This window comes from Salvelinus sp. IW2-2015, linkage group LG28 (genome assembly GCF_002910315.2).
Source record: "Salvelinus sp. IW2-2015 linkage group LG28, ASM291031v2, whole genome shotgun sequence".
In the NCBI taxonomy this organism is placed as follows: Eukaryota; Metazoa; Chordata; class Actinopteri; order Salmoniformes; family Salmonidae; genus Salvelinus; species Salvelinus sp. IW2-2015.
Window position 1 is genome coordinate 28,296,555 of NC_036868.1, and position 19,474 is coordinate 28,316,028.

Below are 19,474 nucleotides of genomic sequence, written 5' to 3' on the forward strand. Positions count from 1 at the left end.
GTCCGAGTAGTTCAGTGGAAAAAATATATGAAAGTCAAAATTTGTCTTTAAAGGAAAATAAAAATCTTTCTTTTAAATCTTTTTATCTCTCTGTTGGATTCAGTTCAGGGAGCTCATCGTTTTGACATATTTCAATAGCATTTGACGTTCACATTTTCTAGTGTTTATCATTTATCAAGTTTTATCATTCTGTTCAATGTTTTTCCAACCGTGTCACCTCGTGCACATGCCAGCAATGATGATAGTTAATGTGTGTGATAATGTGAGTGGCAATCGTGTGTAGATGCTTACTGACAAGAAGACATTTGTTTACCTAGTGCCGTGGGCCACAGTATAATTACTGCCACTCTCTGCCTCTCCTGGAAGGTCACTTAACATTGGAATAGAGCTACAGTCAGGTTGATAATTATTGTCAACTTTGATAAAGATGAACAAAAACACTGTGTAAAAGAAATAATACAAATACTGAGCTATATTGTATGCTCCCCCCCAAAAAATTGAAATTATATTATTTTATACTAATACAATTGCGCAGAGAAATACATTTTATTTCAACAAGTAAAGATTGACACCCCTGTTTTCAATACTCCCCTTGGGAGGATAACGTCACTGAGCCTTTTTCTAAAATGTTTTATGAGATTGGAGAAAAATTGGGAGGGATTTAGATTTTATTGGAATCCTCATTGGTCGATGTCAGTGGTGACCACTAGTCTTCCTGGAGTCCGACACAATGAAAAAGACATTACAGACAAAAATACTTTAGAATTGACATATATTTAAAAACATTAATACAGACATTACAGACTTACACGCACACATACAGTGCCTTCGGAAAGTATTCAGACCCCTTTTCAGACTTTTTCCCAAATGTTGTTACTTTACAGCTTTATTCTAAAATGGATTAAATGAAAACAAATCCTCATCAATCTACACACAATACCCCATAATGACATCACAATACCCCATAATGACATCACAATACCCAATAATGACAAAGCGCAAACAGGTTTTTTGACATTTTTGCAAATGTGTTGCAAATAAAAAACTGAAATACCCTATTTACATAAGTATTCAGAACCTTTGCTATGAGACTTGAAATTGAGCTCAGGTGCATCCTGTTTCCATTGATCCTTGATGTTTCTACATCTTGATTGGAGTCCACCTGTGGTAAATTCAACATGATTTGGAAAGGCACACAATTTACAATTTAGTAATTTACAATTTAGTCTGTATAAGGTCCCACAGTTGACAGTAAATGTCAGAGCAAAAACCAAGCCATGAGGTCGAAGGAATAGAGCTCCGAGACAGGATTGTGTCGAGGCACAGATCTGGGGAAGGGTACCAAAAAATGTCTGCAGCATTAAAGGTCCCCAAGAACACAGTGGCCTCCATCGTTCTTAAGTGGAAGAAGTTTGGAACCACCAAGACTCTTCCTAGAGCTGTCCGCCCGCCAAACTGAGCAATCGGGGGAGGAGGGCCTTGGTCAGGAGGGTGACCAAGAACCTGATGGTCGCCTCTGACAGAGCTCCAGAGTTCCTCTGTGGAGATAGGAGAACCTTCCAGAAGGACAACCACTTCTGCAGCACTCCACCAATCAGGCCTTTATGATGGTGTGGCCAGATGGAAGCCACTTTTCAGTAAAAGGCACATGACAGGCTGCTTGGAGTTTGCCAAAAGGCACCTAAAGGACTCTCAAACCATTAGAAACAGGATTCTCTGGTCTAATGAAACCAAGATTGAACTCTTTGGCCTGAATGCCAAAAGTCATGTCTGGAAGAAACCTGGAACCATCCCTACGGTGAAGCATGGTGGTGGCAGCATCATGCTGTGGGATGTTTTTCAGCGGCAGGGACCGGGAGATTAGTCAGGAAAGATGACCGGAGAAAAGTACAGAGATCCTTGATGAAAACCTGCTCCAGAGCACTTAGGACCTCAGACTGGGGCAAACGTTAACCTTCCAACAGGATAACAACCCTAAGCACACACCCAAGACAACTCAGGAGTGGCTTAGGGGCAAGTCTCTGAATGTCCTTTAGTGGCCCAGCCAGAGTCCGGACTTGAACCCGATCGAACATCTCTGGAGAGACCTGAAAATAGCTGTGCAGCGACACTTCCCATCCAAACTGACAGAGCTTGAGAGGATGGCAGAAACTCCCCAAATACAGGTGTGCCAAGACTCTAGGCTGTAATCGATGCCAAAGGTGCTTCAACAAAGTAGCGTTAAGGGGCTGAAAACTTATTTAAATGTCATATTTCATTCTTTTTTTGTTGTTGTTGCTTTGTCATTATGGGCTATTGTGTTTAGATTGACGTGTGTAGATTAAAAAATGTTTTAATACATTTTAGAATAAGCCTGTAACGTAACAAAATGTGGAAAAAGTCAAGGGGTCTGAATACTTTCCTAATGCACTATACATTATTACTTATACATATGCCAATAAAGATCTTAGACCATTGCTCCATACAGAATATTTCCAGATCCTTGATATTCTTCGTCTGCTCTTCTGGACTACCCTCTTCAATTCAAACCACAAGTTTTCAATGGGGTTCAAGTCTGGAGACTGAGATGGCCATTACAAAATTTTGATTTTATGATCAATTAACCATTTCTTTGTGGATTTTGATTAGTGCTTGTGGTTATTGTCTTGCTGGAAGATCCACTTGCGGTCAAGTGTCAGCCTCCTGGCAGAGGCAACCAGGTTTTTGGCTAAAATGTCATGGTACTTGGTAAAGTTCATGATGCCGTTGACCTTAACAAGGGCCCCAGGACCAGTGGAAATAAAATAGGCCCATAGCATCAAAAATCCACCACCATATTTTACCATACGTATGAAGGACTTTTCTTTAAATGCTTCTGTTGTTCAACGCCAAACCCACCACTGCAGTTCGTAGGCCAAAGACCTCTATTTTCATCTAATTTGACCATAGCACTGGTTCCAATCCAAGTGCCAATGCTGTTTATCAAACTCCAGGCAGTGTGTCACAGATATTGAATATGAAGCATAGTTAAGTGTTTCCTGTGTGATCAAATCTCTTAATTAGTGTGTGTGCTAGTCCGTTCTCCAGACTCCCTATAAGTGAATCCTAGGTCTGACTGGGTTTAGGATCCAATGAATTTCTACGAAGGTTATTAGCTTGGCAAATGCAGTCTGAGTGAAAACCCATCCCTGTCAAGGTTGAGTTACCGGTAGTGATTTTCACTTATTAATCAGGAATTCCTGCCTTTCTGACATCATCCCACCCCCCCCTGATTCCCTGTTGTCCTAATCACACTCACAATCACTGCTACTGGAAAAGACAAAGACAAAGACAAACTCATTACCAAGTGACAAACTGGGCTCAAACCCAGTCTGTCCTCAGCTGAACCCGAAACAAGCCTGCAAATGGAGAGAAGAGTTTATGAAATTACTTTTATTTAAAATCTTAACAATATCACTCTGGATGGAAACATTAGTGAAATGGCCCAATTCACCTACCAAAACGAATTTGCCATTTTGTCACCACATCAACTCCCCATTAATGTAATTGAATGTCCAATGGCTTGGTTGGCTGATGTTCAGTTTGAGGAGTTGAAGCCAACTTCTGCAATTATTCAAACCCTAATGACATTTCTGGCTTTTCATTGTGCTACCGGGTAGTGAGTCACTGTCAAAGTGATCCCTCTTGTGGGCTCGATAAGCAGTGGCATTGCCAGTTTGTAGTGACAATTAATCCCTGTATTTATCATGTAAATGGTTGTATTTTGTCATTTAAAATGCCATCGAACTAAGACCACACTCGGTCATAGTGTGTTTTACATTGTTGTCATTCTAATCTTGTCAGGGCCACAACCCACAAGAGGTCTCTTCACAGTCCGCAAGTCCAGAACAGACTATCGGAGGCACACAGGACTACATAGAACCATGACTACATGGAACTCTATTCCACATCAAGTAACTGATGCAAGCAGTAAAATTAGATTTAAAAAACAGATTAAAAAACACCTTATGAAACAGTGGGGACAGTGAAGCAACACAAACCTAGGCACAGACACATGCATACACACACACACGATAACATACGCACTATACACACACGTACACATGGATTTTGTACTGTAGATATGTGGTAGTGGTGGAGTAGAGGCCTGAGGGCACACAGTGTGTTGTGAAATCTGTGATTGTATTGTAATGTATTTAAAATTGTATGAACTGCCTTTCTTTTTGCTGGACCCCAGGAAGAGTAGCTGCCTTGGTAGCAGCCTGTCAATTGAGTTTGACTTTGGTTTGGCTTCTCATTCTTAAGCCCTAGTCTGGTCTGTATTCGCGTTGTCCAACTCCTCGGACTATTGTTGTCATGGCAATGCATGACAGTGGACAAACACAGCAGAGAACTAGGCTAAAGCACTTAACAGAGATGGACCACCAGGCTGTGAGTAAGTGGCCATTTTCCTGTCCAGAACATGTGTGGTGCCAAACATTGTTCTCAAAATAATGTCTCGTTCGATGTAACGTCCCTCGTTCTGACACATGGTTTCTACGAAATCAAGGGTTCAAGACTGAGAGGTGGAGAAGCAAAGCAAAGGGATATCCTTGGACTGGGAACCGGGTTGTGTTATGGCTGTTATACATAATTGTCAATATTAAGCAAAGCAAAAGACAATTCTGACCCCATTTAAGGCACAACAGTCTATGGTCTCACTAAACTGCAATGTAGACAATGTCATTATATCAATACAATGAAAAGCTCGTAGAAATATAATTAGAACATATTAGGGTTCGCTGGAGATTCACTGTTGAGGCTATTTGCTTCACTCGGAGCTAAAAGGAATACGTGAGTGAAGATATTGTTTTATACGTACGTATATCAAGTCTGTGTGTCTCCTTCAGGTGAGGGCGAGTCGTGATGCTGAGGTGGCGAAGAGGTGTCTGGCGGCCATAGAGGAGTGTGCTCGTACCAAGGAGGGGAACTTGCTGGGGCTGGCTGTGGAGGCTGCTAGAGCCAGGTGAGAAACTACCCTCGCTAGTCCTATGGTCAGCAACCCTGGGCTCATTGTCACTTTTGAAGGAAACTTGACTTGCTGTTGAGAGTTAGAATAGTAGAATACACAAGGTGCGGTTTCGAAAATTTGGTTGTACTTCAGCAGTTTTCCTTTTGTTATGTCAGTCAATGACAGTCACTCAATTGTCACTCTAAATGTTTTTAGATTGGTAAATTAGTTGAGTCAGCTATCTAAACTTGTAGTAAGCATGGCGGAATTGCCGACCGGGCATGAAGGGCCCGTGCCCACGGGCCCTGACCTGCAAGGGGCCCCCATTGACTTTGTTAGTCACTCTCACTCAGATATCATTGCAAAATGTGTAGAATTTCACAAAATAAGCTTTAAAACTGCTAAAATGCCTCTTCACCCAATGGCAAAATGAGTAGAATTGCATGAACCAAAAACCAAACAAATCTTGCTTAGGCCCCATGACTGTGATACTTGTATGTGGTTGTTTTTCCTCCTAAATTTAGTCTAGTTGAATGTAAGTCACTCTGGTTAGGAGCGTCTGCTAAGTTGACTGAAATGTCAATATAAATAATACCAAAATGTTATTACCCTAGAAGGAAATTTGGTTTGCTCATACATGAAATACTATTGATTGGCTAGTCGTTATAAACAAAATGGGAACATACAAGCAATTCCTCCAACTAGCTGAGTAAAATTAAATGAATCTACACAAGTAACAAAGGTCTTGTGAATGACCACATATCCCTCCCTACAAATACACTCTGTTGCATAACATGTATTTATTTATTTATTTATAGGAAACAATACACATTAATCAACATCAATATTACAATAATGCAACATCCATGTAAATGTGCCGGGGTTAGCCAAAATATAATTTTTACCAGTAGTCCCTGGGCAGCCACTATACAAATACTCACTAAAACAATACAAAATACAAATGCATTACATCCAGTAATATATAATTCTAACAACAACAACACTATCATCAACTGTTGTCTTACATATGAGGAACCACAGATAACTCATGTCTACAGGTTTGGATAGATTTGAGCCATGTTTTCAAATTCAATGTAAAAGTACAATAATCAGTGCAGCTTCTCAAGTCCATGGGCTTTGCATTACAGTATATTATATCTCTAACAGAGAAGGCCGATTGACCGAATTTACTGTGTCGAAAAGGGACAACGCATTCCCCTATAGTTACTGCCCTTGTTATCCTGGAGTTACATTCTTTGAGCATGATATGCCGGCATAGAGGTGGAGGGGCAAGACCATGCAGGACCTTAAAGACAAGGCTTTCATCTACATACTGCTTAAAGCTGTCCAGACGAAATCAATTACGTTTGTAAATTATATGACAATGGTGGTAACTGTTTTGGTTTGTTATCAAAAATGTCAAGTGTTTGTTTGTAGAGTGATTCAATTGGTTTCAGACTAGTAGCTCCTGCTTGTGGCCAGCATGTGAGGCAATATCTCCAATGTGAGAAGATCATAGCATGCATATATAGTTTGGTGGCCTCCAGAGGAAGGTAAGGTCTTATAAACTTAAAGTTGGATAATCCAAACTTAACCGTGTTAACCACCTTCTTCACATATTTCTTAAATGTCAAGTTGGAGTCCAAAATGACGCCGAGATTAGACCTGAAGTTAGACACAACTTTCAGATTCTCTCCATTTAACAAGAACAGCTCTTTGGGAACAATCAATGGATTTCTTAGAGAAGTACATACAAACAGTCTTGTCGATATTTAAATGCAGGCAAGAATTAGTCATCCATTTAGAAACATGTACGATAGCTTCAGTGAACTTGTTAACAACTAGTTGTCTATTTGTGAGTGTACATACAGAACTGTATCGTCTGCATACATCTGCATGTTAACTTGTGGGCAAGCATGTGGGAGATCATTCATATAGATGGTAAACAGAAGGGGACCTAATATTGACCCTTGTGGGACCCCAATGTTATTGTAAAGAGTGGCCGACTGAGTGTCCCCCAAACGCACCCTTTGACGTCAGATAGGAATACATCCAACAATGACTTCAGTGGACACATTAAGGGAGGATAGTTTGGATAAGAGGACCTCATGATTCACAGTATCAAAGGCCTTTTTAAGATCCAAAAAGACTGCAGCGACTTCACCACCTATGTCCAGTTTAGATTTAATGCACTCCAGAAAATAGCAATTGGCTGTTTCGGTAGAATGGTTAGTTCTGAATCCAAATTGCATTTGATGTATGGAGTTTCCCTGAATGAGGGGATCAGTCAGATGATCAGCCACGCATCTTTCAGCTACGTTTGATAGCACTGGAAGAATGCTTATAGGTCGGTAATTTTCCACCAGTGTAGGGTCACCAGAAATTAAAACGGGTATCACTGCAGCAGACTTCCAAGCATTGGTGAAGAACCCATATTTGATGGACAGATTAACTAGATGTACAATAGGGGCAATCAGATAATATTTTTGTCTCTTCAAGAATACAGTGTCTAGACCAAATACGTCTTTTGTTGTAGAGCTCCTGAAGAAGCTAATAATACTGTCCACTGCTGACGCGGAGATTTCAAGAATTCTGAATATTGGTTTATTATTATCTATGGGATTGAGAACTGTGGTCTTCGTTGAAAATATTTGATCAGTTCTCTGCCCTTGTTAAAGGTAGTGGATATGAAATCGGAGTCCTGAATTAGAATTCCCATTAACCTTTAATTCAGGATGTTTTTTTGTACTTTTCAGCTCCTCTCCCTGTTAGTTTGTTGAGATTTTCCCAAATCACTTGGCATCACATGATTTAAACACTTCTGGTTTTAAAGTTATGTATGTGGTAAAGGAATGGCTAGAATAGGGACAGATGCCATTTTAACAGACCATATGACCATTCTCTACAGCCAGACAGACAAAGATGCTCTGTAGTGTAAACAATGATAACGATGATGGCAACAGTTGTACATTTTGTTAATAACTGCCTTTTAAAGAAGAATAAACTGAAGAATAAACATACCAACAGAACACCGTAAGAACATTAAAAACACCAGTTGGTTTTAAAGCAACAGTATTACTGTTAGTATGTGGCTATGAAAAGGAATAGTCATAGCACAATGTGCAGGAGTGTTTCAGCCATTGAAATCCGTGGGTGGGCCGCCTATAATTTTATTTTAAAAATTAAAAATAATTTTTTGGGATGGAAAAAACACATTCAGTGTAAAATTTGGGTTGGGGCCTCTAAAATAATCTCGGAAATTCAGCCGGGCCGACAGAGCCCCGCCACTCCCACACTTTTTGATCCAGACCCCCCCCCCCCCCCCACACTAATGTGTAGTTATAAACACTGCACAATACGGGTTTAGTGTAGTGTAGGTCTATGTGGCTATGTAAAGCAATAGCCACTGCACAATATCTAGTGAAGTGGGCTACTATGTGACCACACTGAAGATGAACTCGGTTACACATGTATGGCGTCCTGCGAGTGTAGCCACCTGTAAAATCAAGCTGTAAAACAGATGGAAAAGTAAAGACATAACAGATGGTGGTAAGACTTACTTGTAGTGCACTTTATAGGACTGGCAAACCATTTAATTCAGCAGCAATTGCATACTTGATTATACACGCAATTAAAAATGATAAGGACTGTACAGTATATGAAATCAAAGGAGACATGGGGTAAAGTTGAAGGAGAGATGGAGTAAAAATGGAGTGAAATTGCCACATATTGCCTATGTAGTGCACGGCAGTAGTGTTATTTATCCCGCAGATGTTCAGTAGGGTATAACAACATGATTATACAGTACGTATTCAAAGAATACATGTTTTTCTTTTCAGGTGATTGTTTCTCTCCTCTAGTAGGCATCCCACCAGCCAGTTCCTCTTATTTGATCCATTCAGCACAAGCACACCTGCTTCCACTTGTCTTCTACTGGTAATCAATCACAGAGCCTTTGAATACTTGACTCCGGTGGGCTAGTTCTGGATTAACTCAAATAAGATGAACTGACAGGAAGGTCTCTAGGAGAGGAAAGGTTTTTAATTGAAAAAAAAAAWATATATATTTCACCTTTATTTAACCAGGTAGGCTAGTTGAGAACAAGTTCTCATTTACAACTGTGTCCTGGCCAAGATAAAGCAAAGCAGTGCGACAGAAACAACAACACAGAGTTACACATGGAATAAACAAGCGTACAGTCAATAACACAATAGAAAAAAGAAAAGTCTATATACAGTGTGTGCAAATGGCGTGAGGAGGTAAGGCAATAAATAGGCCATAGTAGCAAGAAATTACAATTTAGCAAATMAACACTGGAGTGATAGATGTGCAGATGATGATGTGCAGTAGACAAATACTGGTGTGCAAAAGAGCAGAAAAGTAAATTAAAAACATTATGGGGATGAGGTAGGTAGATTGGATGGGCTATTTCCAGCTGCAGCGATCTGTGAGCTGCTCGGATAGCTGATGTTTAAAGTTAGTGATGGAAATATAAGTCTCCATTCAGCGATTTTTGCAATTCGTTCCAGTCATTGGCAGCAGAGAACTGGAAGGAAAGGTGGTCAAAGGAGGTGTTGGCTTTGGGGATGACCAGTGAGATATACCTGCTGGAGCGCGTGCTACGGGTGGTGTTGTTATCGTGACCAGTGAGCTGAGATAAGGTGGAGCTTTACCTAGCAAAGACTTGGACTTGGAGCCAGTGGGTCTGGCGACGAATATGTAGCGAGGGCCAGCCGACTAGAGCATACAGGTTGCAGTGGTGGGAGGTATATTGGGCTTTGGTGACAAAACAGATGGCACCGTGATAGACTGCATCCAGTTTGCTGAGTAGAGTGTTTGAGGCTATTTTGTAAATGATATCTCCGAAGTCGAGGATCGGTAGATAGTCAGTTTTACAGGGTATGTTTGGCGCGTCAGTGAAGGAGGCTTTGTTACGAAATAGAATAGCCGTTTCTAGATTTAATTTTGGATTGGAGATGTTTAATATGAGTCTGGAAGGAGAGTTTACAGTCTAGTCAGACACCTAGGTATTTGTAGTTGTCCACATATTCCTAGTCAGAACTGTCCAGAGTAGTGATGCTAGTCGGGCGGGCGGGTGCGGCAGCGAACGGTTGAAAAGCATGCATTTAGTTTTACTAGCGTTTAAGAGCAGTTGGAGGCCACGGAAGGAGTGTTGTATGGCATTGAAGCTCGTTTGGAGGTTTGTTAACACAGTGTCCAAAGAAGGGCCAGATGTATACAGAATGGTGTTGTCTGCGTAGAGGTGGATCAGAGAATCCCCCGCAGCAAGAGCGACATCGTTGATATATACAGAGAAAAGAGTCAAACCAAGAATTGAACCCTGTGGTACCCCCATAGAGACCGCCAGAGGTCCGGACAACATGCCCTCCGATTTGACACACTGAACTCTGTCTGAGAAGTAGTTGGTGAACCAGGCGAGGCAGTCATTTGAGAAACCAAGGCTGTTGAGTCTGCCGATAAGAATGCAGTGATTGACAGAGTTGAATGCCTTGGCCAGGTCGATGAAGACGGCTGCACAGTACAATCTTCTATTGATGGCGGTTATGATATCGTTTTGTACCTTGAGCGTGGCTGAGGTGCACCCATGACCAGTTTGGAAACCGGATTGCACAGAGGAGAAGGTACGGTGGGATTCGAAATGGTCAGTGATCTGTTTATTAACTTGGCTTTCGAAGACTTTAGAAAGGCAGGGCAGGATGGATATAGGTCTATAACAGTTTGGGTCTAGAGTGTCACCGCGGATGACCGCGGCAGTTTTCCAATCTTTAGGGATCTCGAACGATACGAAAGAGAGGTTGAACAGACTGGTAATAGGGGTTGCAACAATGGCGGCGGATAATTTTAGAAAGAGAGGGTCCAGATTGTCTAGCCCAGCTGATTTGTACGGGTCCAGGTTTTGCAGCTCTTTCAGAACATCTGCTATCTGGATTTGGGTGAAGGAGAAGCTGAGGAGGCTTGTGCAAGTAGCTGCGAGGGGTGCGGAGCTGTTGGCCGGGGTTGGGGTAGCCAGGAGGAAAGCATGGCCAGCTGTAGAGAAATGCTTATTGAAATTCTCGATTATCGTGGATTTATCGGTGGTGACAGTGTTACCTAGCCTCAGTGCAGTGGTTTGGGAAACACTGACATAAACAATCACCTAATAAATACATAACAGCATTTTTCTTTGAACCCAGGACTCCCTGGCGATCAGTGCAATGCAGTTGTTACGGAATAGACAATCCTGATTTAAATAAATAAAGTAAGCTGAACTGGTATTGAAGGAGAGCGTTGTGAAACCCTGCTGTTTTTTTTATTAAAATAGAAGTGTTGTTGTTGTGCATTCCCCAGATGTTCTGTAGGGGAGATCACGGATGCCATGAAGGCTGTGTTTGGGGAACATAAAGCCAGCACCAGGATGGTGAGTGGAGCCTACCGCAGCGAGTTCGGAGAGCATGAGGAGATCTCCACAACGCACAACCGGTAAGAGCAGAAAGAAAATAGTACTTGATTCTCTGTTGTACTTAATCTGTTAGAATGTAGAATATCTTCTCTGCTCTGTTTTCAACCCCCTGAGATAGCACACTAGGGTTTGTAGCAATATTGAATAACACAAAACATATTGAAATATGATTGGGCAATATCAGCTTTTGTCCTATCAAAATTCTGCACTTATGGCAGAAGATGTTTTCGCCTCCTAGTGGCCAATAATAATTTTTAAAAAGGGAGAAAAAAACCCACTGCTAGCGATCACTCGCATGTTACGGGAGGGATGAGAGGAATCGGAACATTGACACAAGATAGTGGAGCCAAATATTTTCTAGTAGACTATTCTACTCTATTGGAGATGTGACACGAAAGAGATGTGTAGCCTAAGCCTATCTGTGTGTCTGTGTTTGCAGAAGTGCGAGTGACACAAAGTCAACATCGGGTAATGGTTTGTTAATCATCATGGGCTGCAGAGCAAGCAACTCTGCTGTCCTTAGAACTGGATAATTATATACTGATTTGCATTTTTGCCTCATCCTCCTCTTATTAGGCCAGGGCTTACTATGCGTTGTAGGTAGGTTGCACATTGTTCGAATAATATGGAAATAGGCCTGTAAGCCGACTATTGGCTATGCATCCTTTCTTTCATAAGCTTTGCTCAGCTGTAGCCTAAGTTTTTTTTACTTCTCATTTGATTTTTCCATCTTGGCATTGTTTGCTGAATTTCACTTTTTGTGGCCTGAAATATTTGACATTCAAAATAAAGCTGTGTCAAGTCATGTTCATATCAAATTGAGAGAAAATCTAAAATGTAGCTTTTAAAATAATAAATGTCCGCTATAACAATCTACCTCGACTTTTGGCCCTTGCAAAACAAAAACATTTTCTGATCTAACATTTTGTGCTGCTTTGGTGAAACTCTGTCTACATAGTTATCTTGCATTCTGTAAATACATCATATTTATTGAAATAACTATATCCATATTTGTTATAGCCTGACTCGGAATGTCATCCATGCACTGCCCTGCTTTGCGCTGCCTGTCTCGGCTCTTTACTGCGGGGCGGCGGTCAAGTTGAAATAGGTTAGGTATCGTTTGTCCCATCATGAGGTCGTCACCATCGACGATAGCTGTCAATCATACTCGATAGTATCATCAGTAATATCACACACACACACACACACACAAGGGCAGAATGGCTTTGACACCAGCAACCTTCCACTTGCTCATCCCACTGTGTGCCTGTCCTGGGATTTGAACCAGTCACTCTACTTGTCTGCCTTTTCCTTCCCAGTAAGCTGACTGCCACCTCTTGACTCGATCTGATCGATCTGCAGAACAGTTCAGCTACAGCAGGATTCCTATGAGTCTATACTAAGCTTTTCCTCTCATAGAGCCTAAATCAGGTTTGTTGTCAAGGGACGCAGCATTCAGTCTGGCTTAACCAGGCTAGATGGTTGTCCCCTTGGGAAGCCAAAGTGATTGGCATGCTTCTACTCTTCAGCAATGCGCATGGAGAAGATGTTTGAAGGCCCTTGTTGAACCTTCTATGGGATTGTTTGTGCTCAGGGTTTTCAACTTTCTCCCCCATCAAGTCACTATTGCTGCTGTTGTGTCTGGAATTACAATACATTTAATTTGTCTAGAGCCTTTCAAGACCTAAACTTTAATAATACACTGCCCAAAAAAATAAAGGGAACACTAAAATAACACATCCTAGATCTGAATAAATGAAATATTCTTATTAAATACTTTTTTCTTTACATAGTTGAATGTGCTGACAACAAAATCACACAAAAATTATCAATGGAAATCAAATTGATCAACCCATGGAGGTCTGGATTTGGAGTCACACTCAAAATTAAAGTGGAAAACCACACTACAGCTGTATCCAACTTTGATGTAATGTCCTTAAAACAAGTCAAAATGAGGCTCAGTAGTGTGTGTGGCCACGTGCCTGTATGACCTCCCTACAATGCCTGGGCATGCTCCTGATGAGGTGGCGGATGGTCTCCTGAGGGATCTCCTCCAGACCTGGACTAAAGCATCCGCCAACTCCTGGACAGTCTGTGGTGCAACGTGGGGTTGGTGGATGGAGCGAGACATGATGTCAGATGTGCTCATTGGATTCAGGTCTGGGGAACGGGCGGGCCAGTCCATAGCATCAATGCCTTCCTCTTGCAGGAACTGCTGACACACTCCAGCCACATGAGGTCTAGCATTGTCTTGCATTAGGAGGAACCCAGGGCCAACCGGACCAGCATATGGTCTCACAAGGGGTCTGAGGATCTCATCTCGGTACCTAATGGCAGTCAGGCTACCTCTGGCGAGCACATGGAGGGCTGTACGGCCCCCAAAGAAATGCCACCCACACCATGACTGACCCACCGCCAAACCGGTCATGCTGGAGGATGTTGCAGGCAGCAGAACGTCTCCACGGCGTCTCCAGACTCTGTCACGTCTGTCACATGTGCTCAGTTTGAACCTGCTTTCGTCTGTGAAGAGCACAGGGCGCCAGTGGCGAATTTGCCAATCTTGGTGTTCTCTGGCAAATGCCAAACGTCCTGCACAGTGTTGGGCTGTAAGCACAACCCCCACCTGTGGACGTCGGGCCCGTCGGTCCCTCATACCACCCTCATGGAGTCTGTTTCTGACCGTTTGAGCAGACACATGCACATTTGTGGCCTGCTGGAGGTCATTTTGCAGGGCTCTGGAGTGCTCCTCCTGCTCCTCCTTGCACAAAGGCGGAGGTAGCGGTCCTGCTGCTGGGTTGTTGCCTCCTACGGCCTCCTCCACGTCTCCTGATGTACTGGCCTGTCTCCTGGTAGCGCCTCCATGCTCTGGACACTACGCTGACAGACACAGCAAACCTTCTTGCCACAGCTCGCATTGATGTGCCATCCTGGATGAGCTGCACTACCTGAGCCACTTGTGTGGGTTGTAGACTCCGTCTCATGCTACCACTAGAGTGAAAGCACCGCCAGCATTCAAAAGTGACCAAACATCAGCCAGGAAGCATAGGAACTGAGAAGTAGTCTGTGGTCACCACCTGCAGAACCACTCTTATTGGGGGTGTCTTGCTAATTGCCTATAATTTCCACCTGTTGTCTATTCCATTTGCACAACAGCATGTGAAATTTATTGTCAATCAGTGTTGCTTCCTAAGTGGACAGTTTGATTTCACAGAAGTGTGATTGACTTGGAGTTACATTGTGTTGTTTAAGTGTTCCCTTTATTTTTTTGAGCAGTGTATTACACATTTCTGAACAGGGTTGTGGAGTTTAAGAAGAAAATCGAAGCTCTTTGCTGGCAAATACACCAATGCAATAATTTGCATTTATATAGTGCATTATTCAAAGCAAAGGTAACTGACCTCATCAACACCCATTTGTACAGTAGCATCCATCCATCTGAGCCCTTTTATGCTAGACTGACCACTACACATACAGGTTGTGTTCATTAGAGCACACCATACCAAAGCATTTTGCAACGGAAAACAAAAATATGTTTATTTTTGGACAAGTTACGGTAGTCCTTCCTTTTTTCAGTTAGTTTTCTTCTGTTTGGTGTCTAATGAATACTACCCAGCCATCACTACAGTCCCTAATATGACCTCTCCTTCCCTGTCCTCTATTGAGTGTTCAAGGTGGTTGTGTACAATGAAACACTTAATTATTAATAACTATTGATATGACTTATTAATCTTCTCCCAGGGTGGTGGAATTTAAGAAGCATGAGGGCAGGAACCCTCGTCTGCTGGTGGCCAAGATGGGCCAGGACGGCCATGACAGGGGGGCAAAGGTCATCGCTACGGGATTCGCTGACCTGGGATTTGACGTTGACATTGGACCGCTCTTCCAGGTAAGCTTAGTTGGCTAGCTACTGGACTTGAAGAGAAACTCAAGAGTATTTTCCCTACATGGGCATGGCAAACATCAAAGCTGCATACCGGCCAGTTCACTACGTTTCACCACTCTCCCCTCGTCATTCTCCTAGCGAGGATAGTTAGAGAGACACTCCAGTCTTGTTAAAACGTCCCAGCCAATCCCTGAATCTGAAACAACATGAAATTCACTACTTTCATTCATCTGCTTGCCCTGCCCTCATATTTAGTCTCACATTGAAGTGTTTAACCATTTTATCTTCAAGACAACCAGGGCTACAAGTAGAACATAACATTTGCCAAGTAGTTACATTCATGAGTTTTATTGACATGTCAATAAAGAAATAAGGTCTGCCAAGCCAAAACCTGATTTAAAAAAGAAAAAGAAATTCTAAGAATGCTTTAAGTACCTAAATTGTTTGCTCGGTGGGAAATGACTATCCAACTAGTCAGTGACAACTGTGTGGAGTTTGACAGCAGTTATGTGAGCTGCAAACGTTGTTTGCTTAGCTAGCTACATGCCAAATGGATAGGCTACCCTCACGTATCTGAAATGACACGATCAATTGAAGTTTACTGATCATGAAAAGCCTGCAGTGACTTGCTGCATAACTCTGATGATAGAGCATGTAGAATAATCTGAAATGTGTAGTTCTGACTATGCTCTTTAAGAGGTGATGAGATGATAAAAACGGCACATAGTTGTCTGTGGTTTAGTGGAGCTGGGGGTCTCCTTGCCCTCCAGCGGCCAAATCGAAACACTGCACCGTATTGTGACGTTGTATTGATTAAAAGCCTATAGAACATACACTTTCCATGACATAGACTGACCAGGTGGATCCAGGTGAAAGCTATGATCCCTTATTAATGTCACTTGTTAAGGAGAGGAGACAGGTTAAAGAAGGATTTTTAAACCTTGAGACAATTGAGACATGGCTTGTGTATGTGTGCAATTCAGAGGGTGAATGGGTAAGACGAAATGTTTACGTGCCGTTGAACGGGGTATGGTAGTAGAAGCCAGGCGCACCGGTTGCAGCTCGAGCTGCAACGCTGATGGGTTTTTCACGCTCAACAGTTTCCCGTGTTATGGGAACATTCAGTCTCGCATACAGTCAGGTTCATAATTATTGGCACCCTTGATAAAGATGAGCCAAAAAGACTACAAATGAATAATACAAATACTGAGCTATATTGTATGCTCAAAAACATTGGGGAATTATATTGTTTTATACTAATACAATTGCTCAGATAGAGATTTTGTTAAACAAGAAATACATTTTCCCCCCCAAAGATAGCGGTCAAATTTATTGGCACCCCTGTTTTAAATACTGTTGCACATTGGAGAACTCGTTGGGAGGGATCTTCAAACCATTCCTCCATACAGAATCTTTCTAGAGATTCCTTGATATGGACTGCCCTCTTTAATTCAAACCACAGGTTTTCAATGGGGTGCAAGTCCAAAGACTGAGATGGCCCTTGCAAAATGTTGCTTTGTGGTCAATTAACCGATATAGGCTGTGCTCCTTCAGGGCAGCTCACTGCTCAAGCAAAGCGTTAATATATAACATTACCTACAAGCATTGAGCGCAGTAAGCTATACCAGTCCCCCAAAACAGCAGAACCATACGACAGATGTGTAGCTACGGCAGAAAGCGCTGTTTAGATATGATTAAATAGACCAGCTAAAGTCATTCTACCAGTGCAAGACTGTATGTGTGAATATTAACCATAGTATACAGTCTTGTAGCATGAGCTGTGCAACGTATGCTTTATATTTCTCGTATGACCCACCGCCGGGTACCCTCGCTTGAGGCAAGATGAGCTGTCATCTTGGTATATGAGAATATTCTACTTATCCAACTAGTAACTGTAAGCGGTACGAACCCAGCCGCCCTGGAGACGCACCGCTGGGTGCTTTCGCTGAAACTAAATGGGTGATCATCTGGTGGGTCTACATGATCTCCTTATTTAACAAGCAACCCTAAGCAATATGAGTCAGCCAACCACCTGTAGCTATATGCAATGTACTTATATCAAGTAGCCAGCAAAGACGGCAACCTGTAGGCTATTCACCACGGCTGACGCCATCTTAGCAAACTTAATGAGGCATGGTACTGGCAGGTAAATTCATCGCCGTTAGGAGCTCTCAATAGACCAGTGAAGGAATTCTACCGTTACGGGATTGTCTACTAGGCCTATGTGTGAATACTAACTATGACTAGCATGAGCTAATGCAGCAGTATATCTATTTCTAACACGATGCACCGCCGGGTACACTCTGAGGCAAGATGAGCTGTCATCTTGGTACATGGGGAAATATTCTACCGATCTAATTAGGCAACCTTAAATCGTATGAACCCGCTGGCCATTACCTAGCCAACCGCCTACAATAGATGCACCACCGGGGACTTCGCTGAAGCAGGGATGAGTTGTAATCTTGGTATATGAGGATATTCTACCTATGCAACGTAGCAACTGGACTACAGGACTGACCCGAATTATGATCATACTGCAATACTGCCATATGGCAATAATGCAGGAACTCATGTAGGCTCCACGATCCATGATCTTGATGGTGAAGTTGGGAACGATTGAGAAGCAGTAGCAGCGGAATTGGGTCGCTCATAGCTCGTAACTAGCTCGCAGCGCTGACGAAGGAATCAGAGCCGTGATGAATTCCAGTATCTTGTCATTGGTTGCCAGCATCAATGTTGAACAAAGGTTTGCCATGTGCTGCTCAGCATGCAGGTAGCATAACATGAACGAGAGGACAAAGCAGTATTTGTTCTGGTGAAGATGACTGATGTTCCATGCTAATTCTTTCATCTTGGAGTGTATGAGAGTACAGATAGCATGTGAGTGTCCATAATGCAAACAGAACATAAGAGATCATGCAAGATTAAAGGGAAGGAACATTGAGCTTATTCAGACTGAAGAACCCCTAAAGCCATCATACGGACCACCTCTGGAAAGCGTAATGTAACCTCAACACTGTTGCCTTAACGTGAACTCAAACTTGTGCTACTGAGTGAGGAGAGATACTCTTTGATATGCATGCTGGTTGCTTCTCCGTAGTCCATGAAAAGAAGGCGGACAGATGGATTCCTGAGCAGACTGCACGCCAAAGGGTCCTGACACCCGATATGAATTGAATCCCTGCTATCGAAACCATGATAAGAAAGGCTGCATTTGCCTGACTGAAATTGGAATAGAAACGGTATACGTGGTTATATAACAGAAGACATTGTACAGAGAGAAGAGCGGACAGTAGACTGCTGCAGAGTGGCACAGCTCAGCCATGACACACCATCACATGGCATAAAACAACATACAGACGGTATTACTAACAAACCCCTCCCAAAACCTCAACTAAACGTTAGTACAGGTGGTTACGTCGCTATCTAAATAGCCTAATGACCTACTAAAACTGCTCAGCAGGAGCGTGCAGTGAGAGTGACATGATAATCTAAAACCTAGGCCTAAAAAAATAGTCTACTTGAGCGGAAGGTTTATGTCTTAACGGTATCTGCCGGTAAGCCATGAGTAAATAATAAATTACCTGATAACGAGAGAAATAGACGCCGTAGATTAACAGAATAAGCCTTGATATTGGAAATAAACTCTCAAAACAGACGTTCCCATTAGAGGCAATGTCCGCTTGATCGCCAACAGCTTATCGCCATGTGCGTGTTTAGCAAGCCCGCCGCCTGCTAGGTAATGCTAGCATCAACGGGGTTAGGCAACACGGTTGAAACTGTAGCGAGCCTTGATTGGTCATCGCACAGCTATACAGCTTCGGCTTCCCCACTAAGGTCCAGGGTGATAACCCTAACCGTTCTTCCTCAGATTTCAAGTTATGGTTAGGGTTAGGCAGTAGCATTACATGTAAATTGAGGCTGTAGTGCTATTTGAATGCTAATTGTAGTGATCACTTCATTATAGTCATCGTGTATTAGCTCCTATTATTAATCTTCTGCTTGCATGTTGTTATCTTCATGTCTTACATACTACTTCTATCATGTGTTTTAGGCTGCAACTCTTATGCAATGGTGACTGCTAGCACATTCAGGCGTTAGCTGATATTCTTTGCTTCATTATCTACACACGGTATTGCATATGGCATGGCTGCCGATATCA

The 19,474-nt window shown here is 42.5% G+C and overlaps 1 protein-coding gene across 1 annotated transcript in view; it reads left to right on the forward strand.

The window, feature by feature from the left end:
* The window catches only part of mmut (methylmalonyl CoA mutase), a 52,316-nt gene that overhangs the window by 20,193 nt on the left and 12,649 nt on the right, over window positions 1-19,474 (forward strand). The window contains exons 9-11 of the mRNA XM_023973973.3: window positions 4,869-4,984; window positions 11,318-11,449; window positions 15,168-15,315. Of these exons, the coding sequence (XP_023829741.1) occupies window positions 4,869-4,984; window positions 11,318-11,449; window positions 15,168-15,315 (396 nt within the window). The remainder of the gene's footprint in view (window positions 1-4,868; window positions 4,985-11,317; window positions 11,450-15,167; window positions 15,316-19,474) is intronic.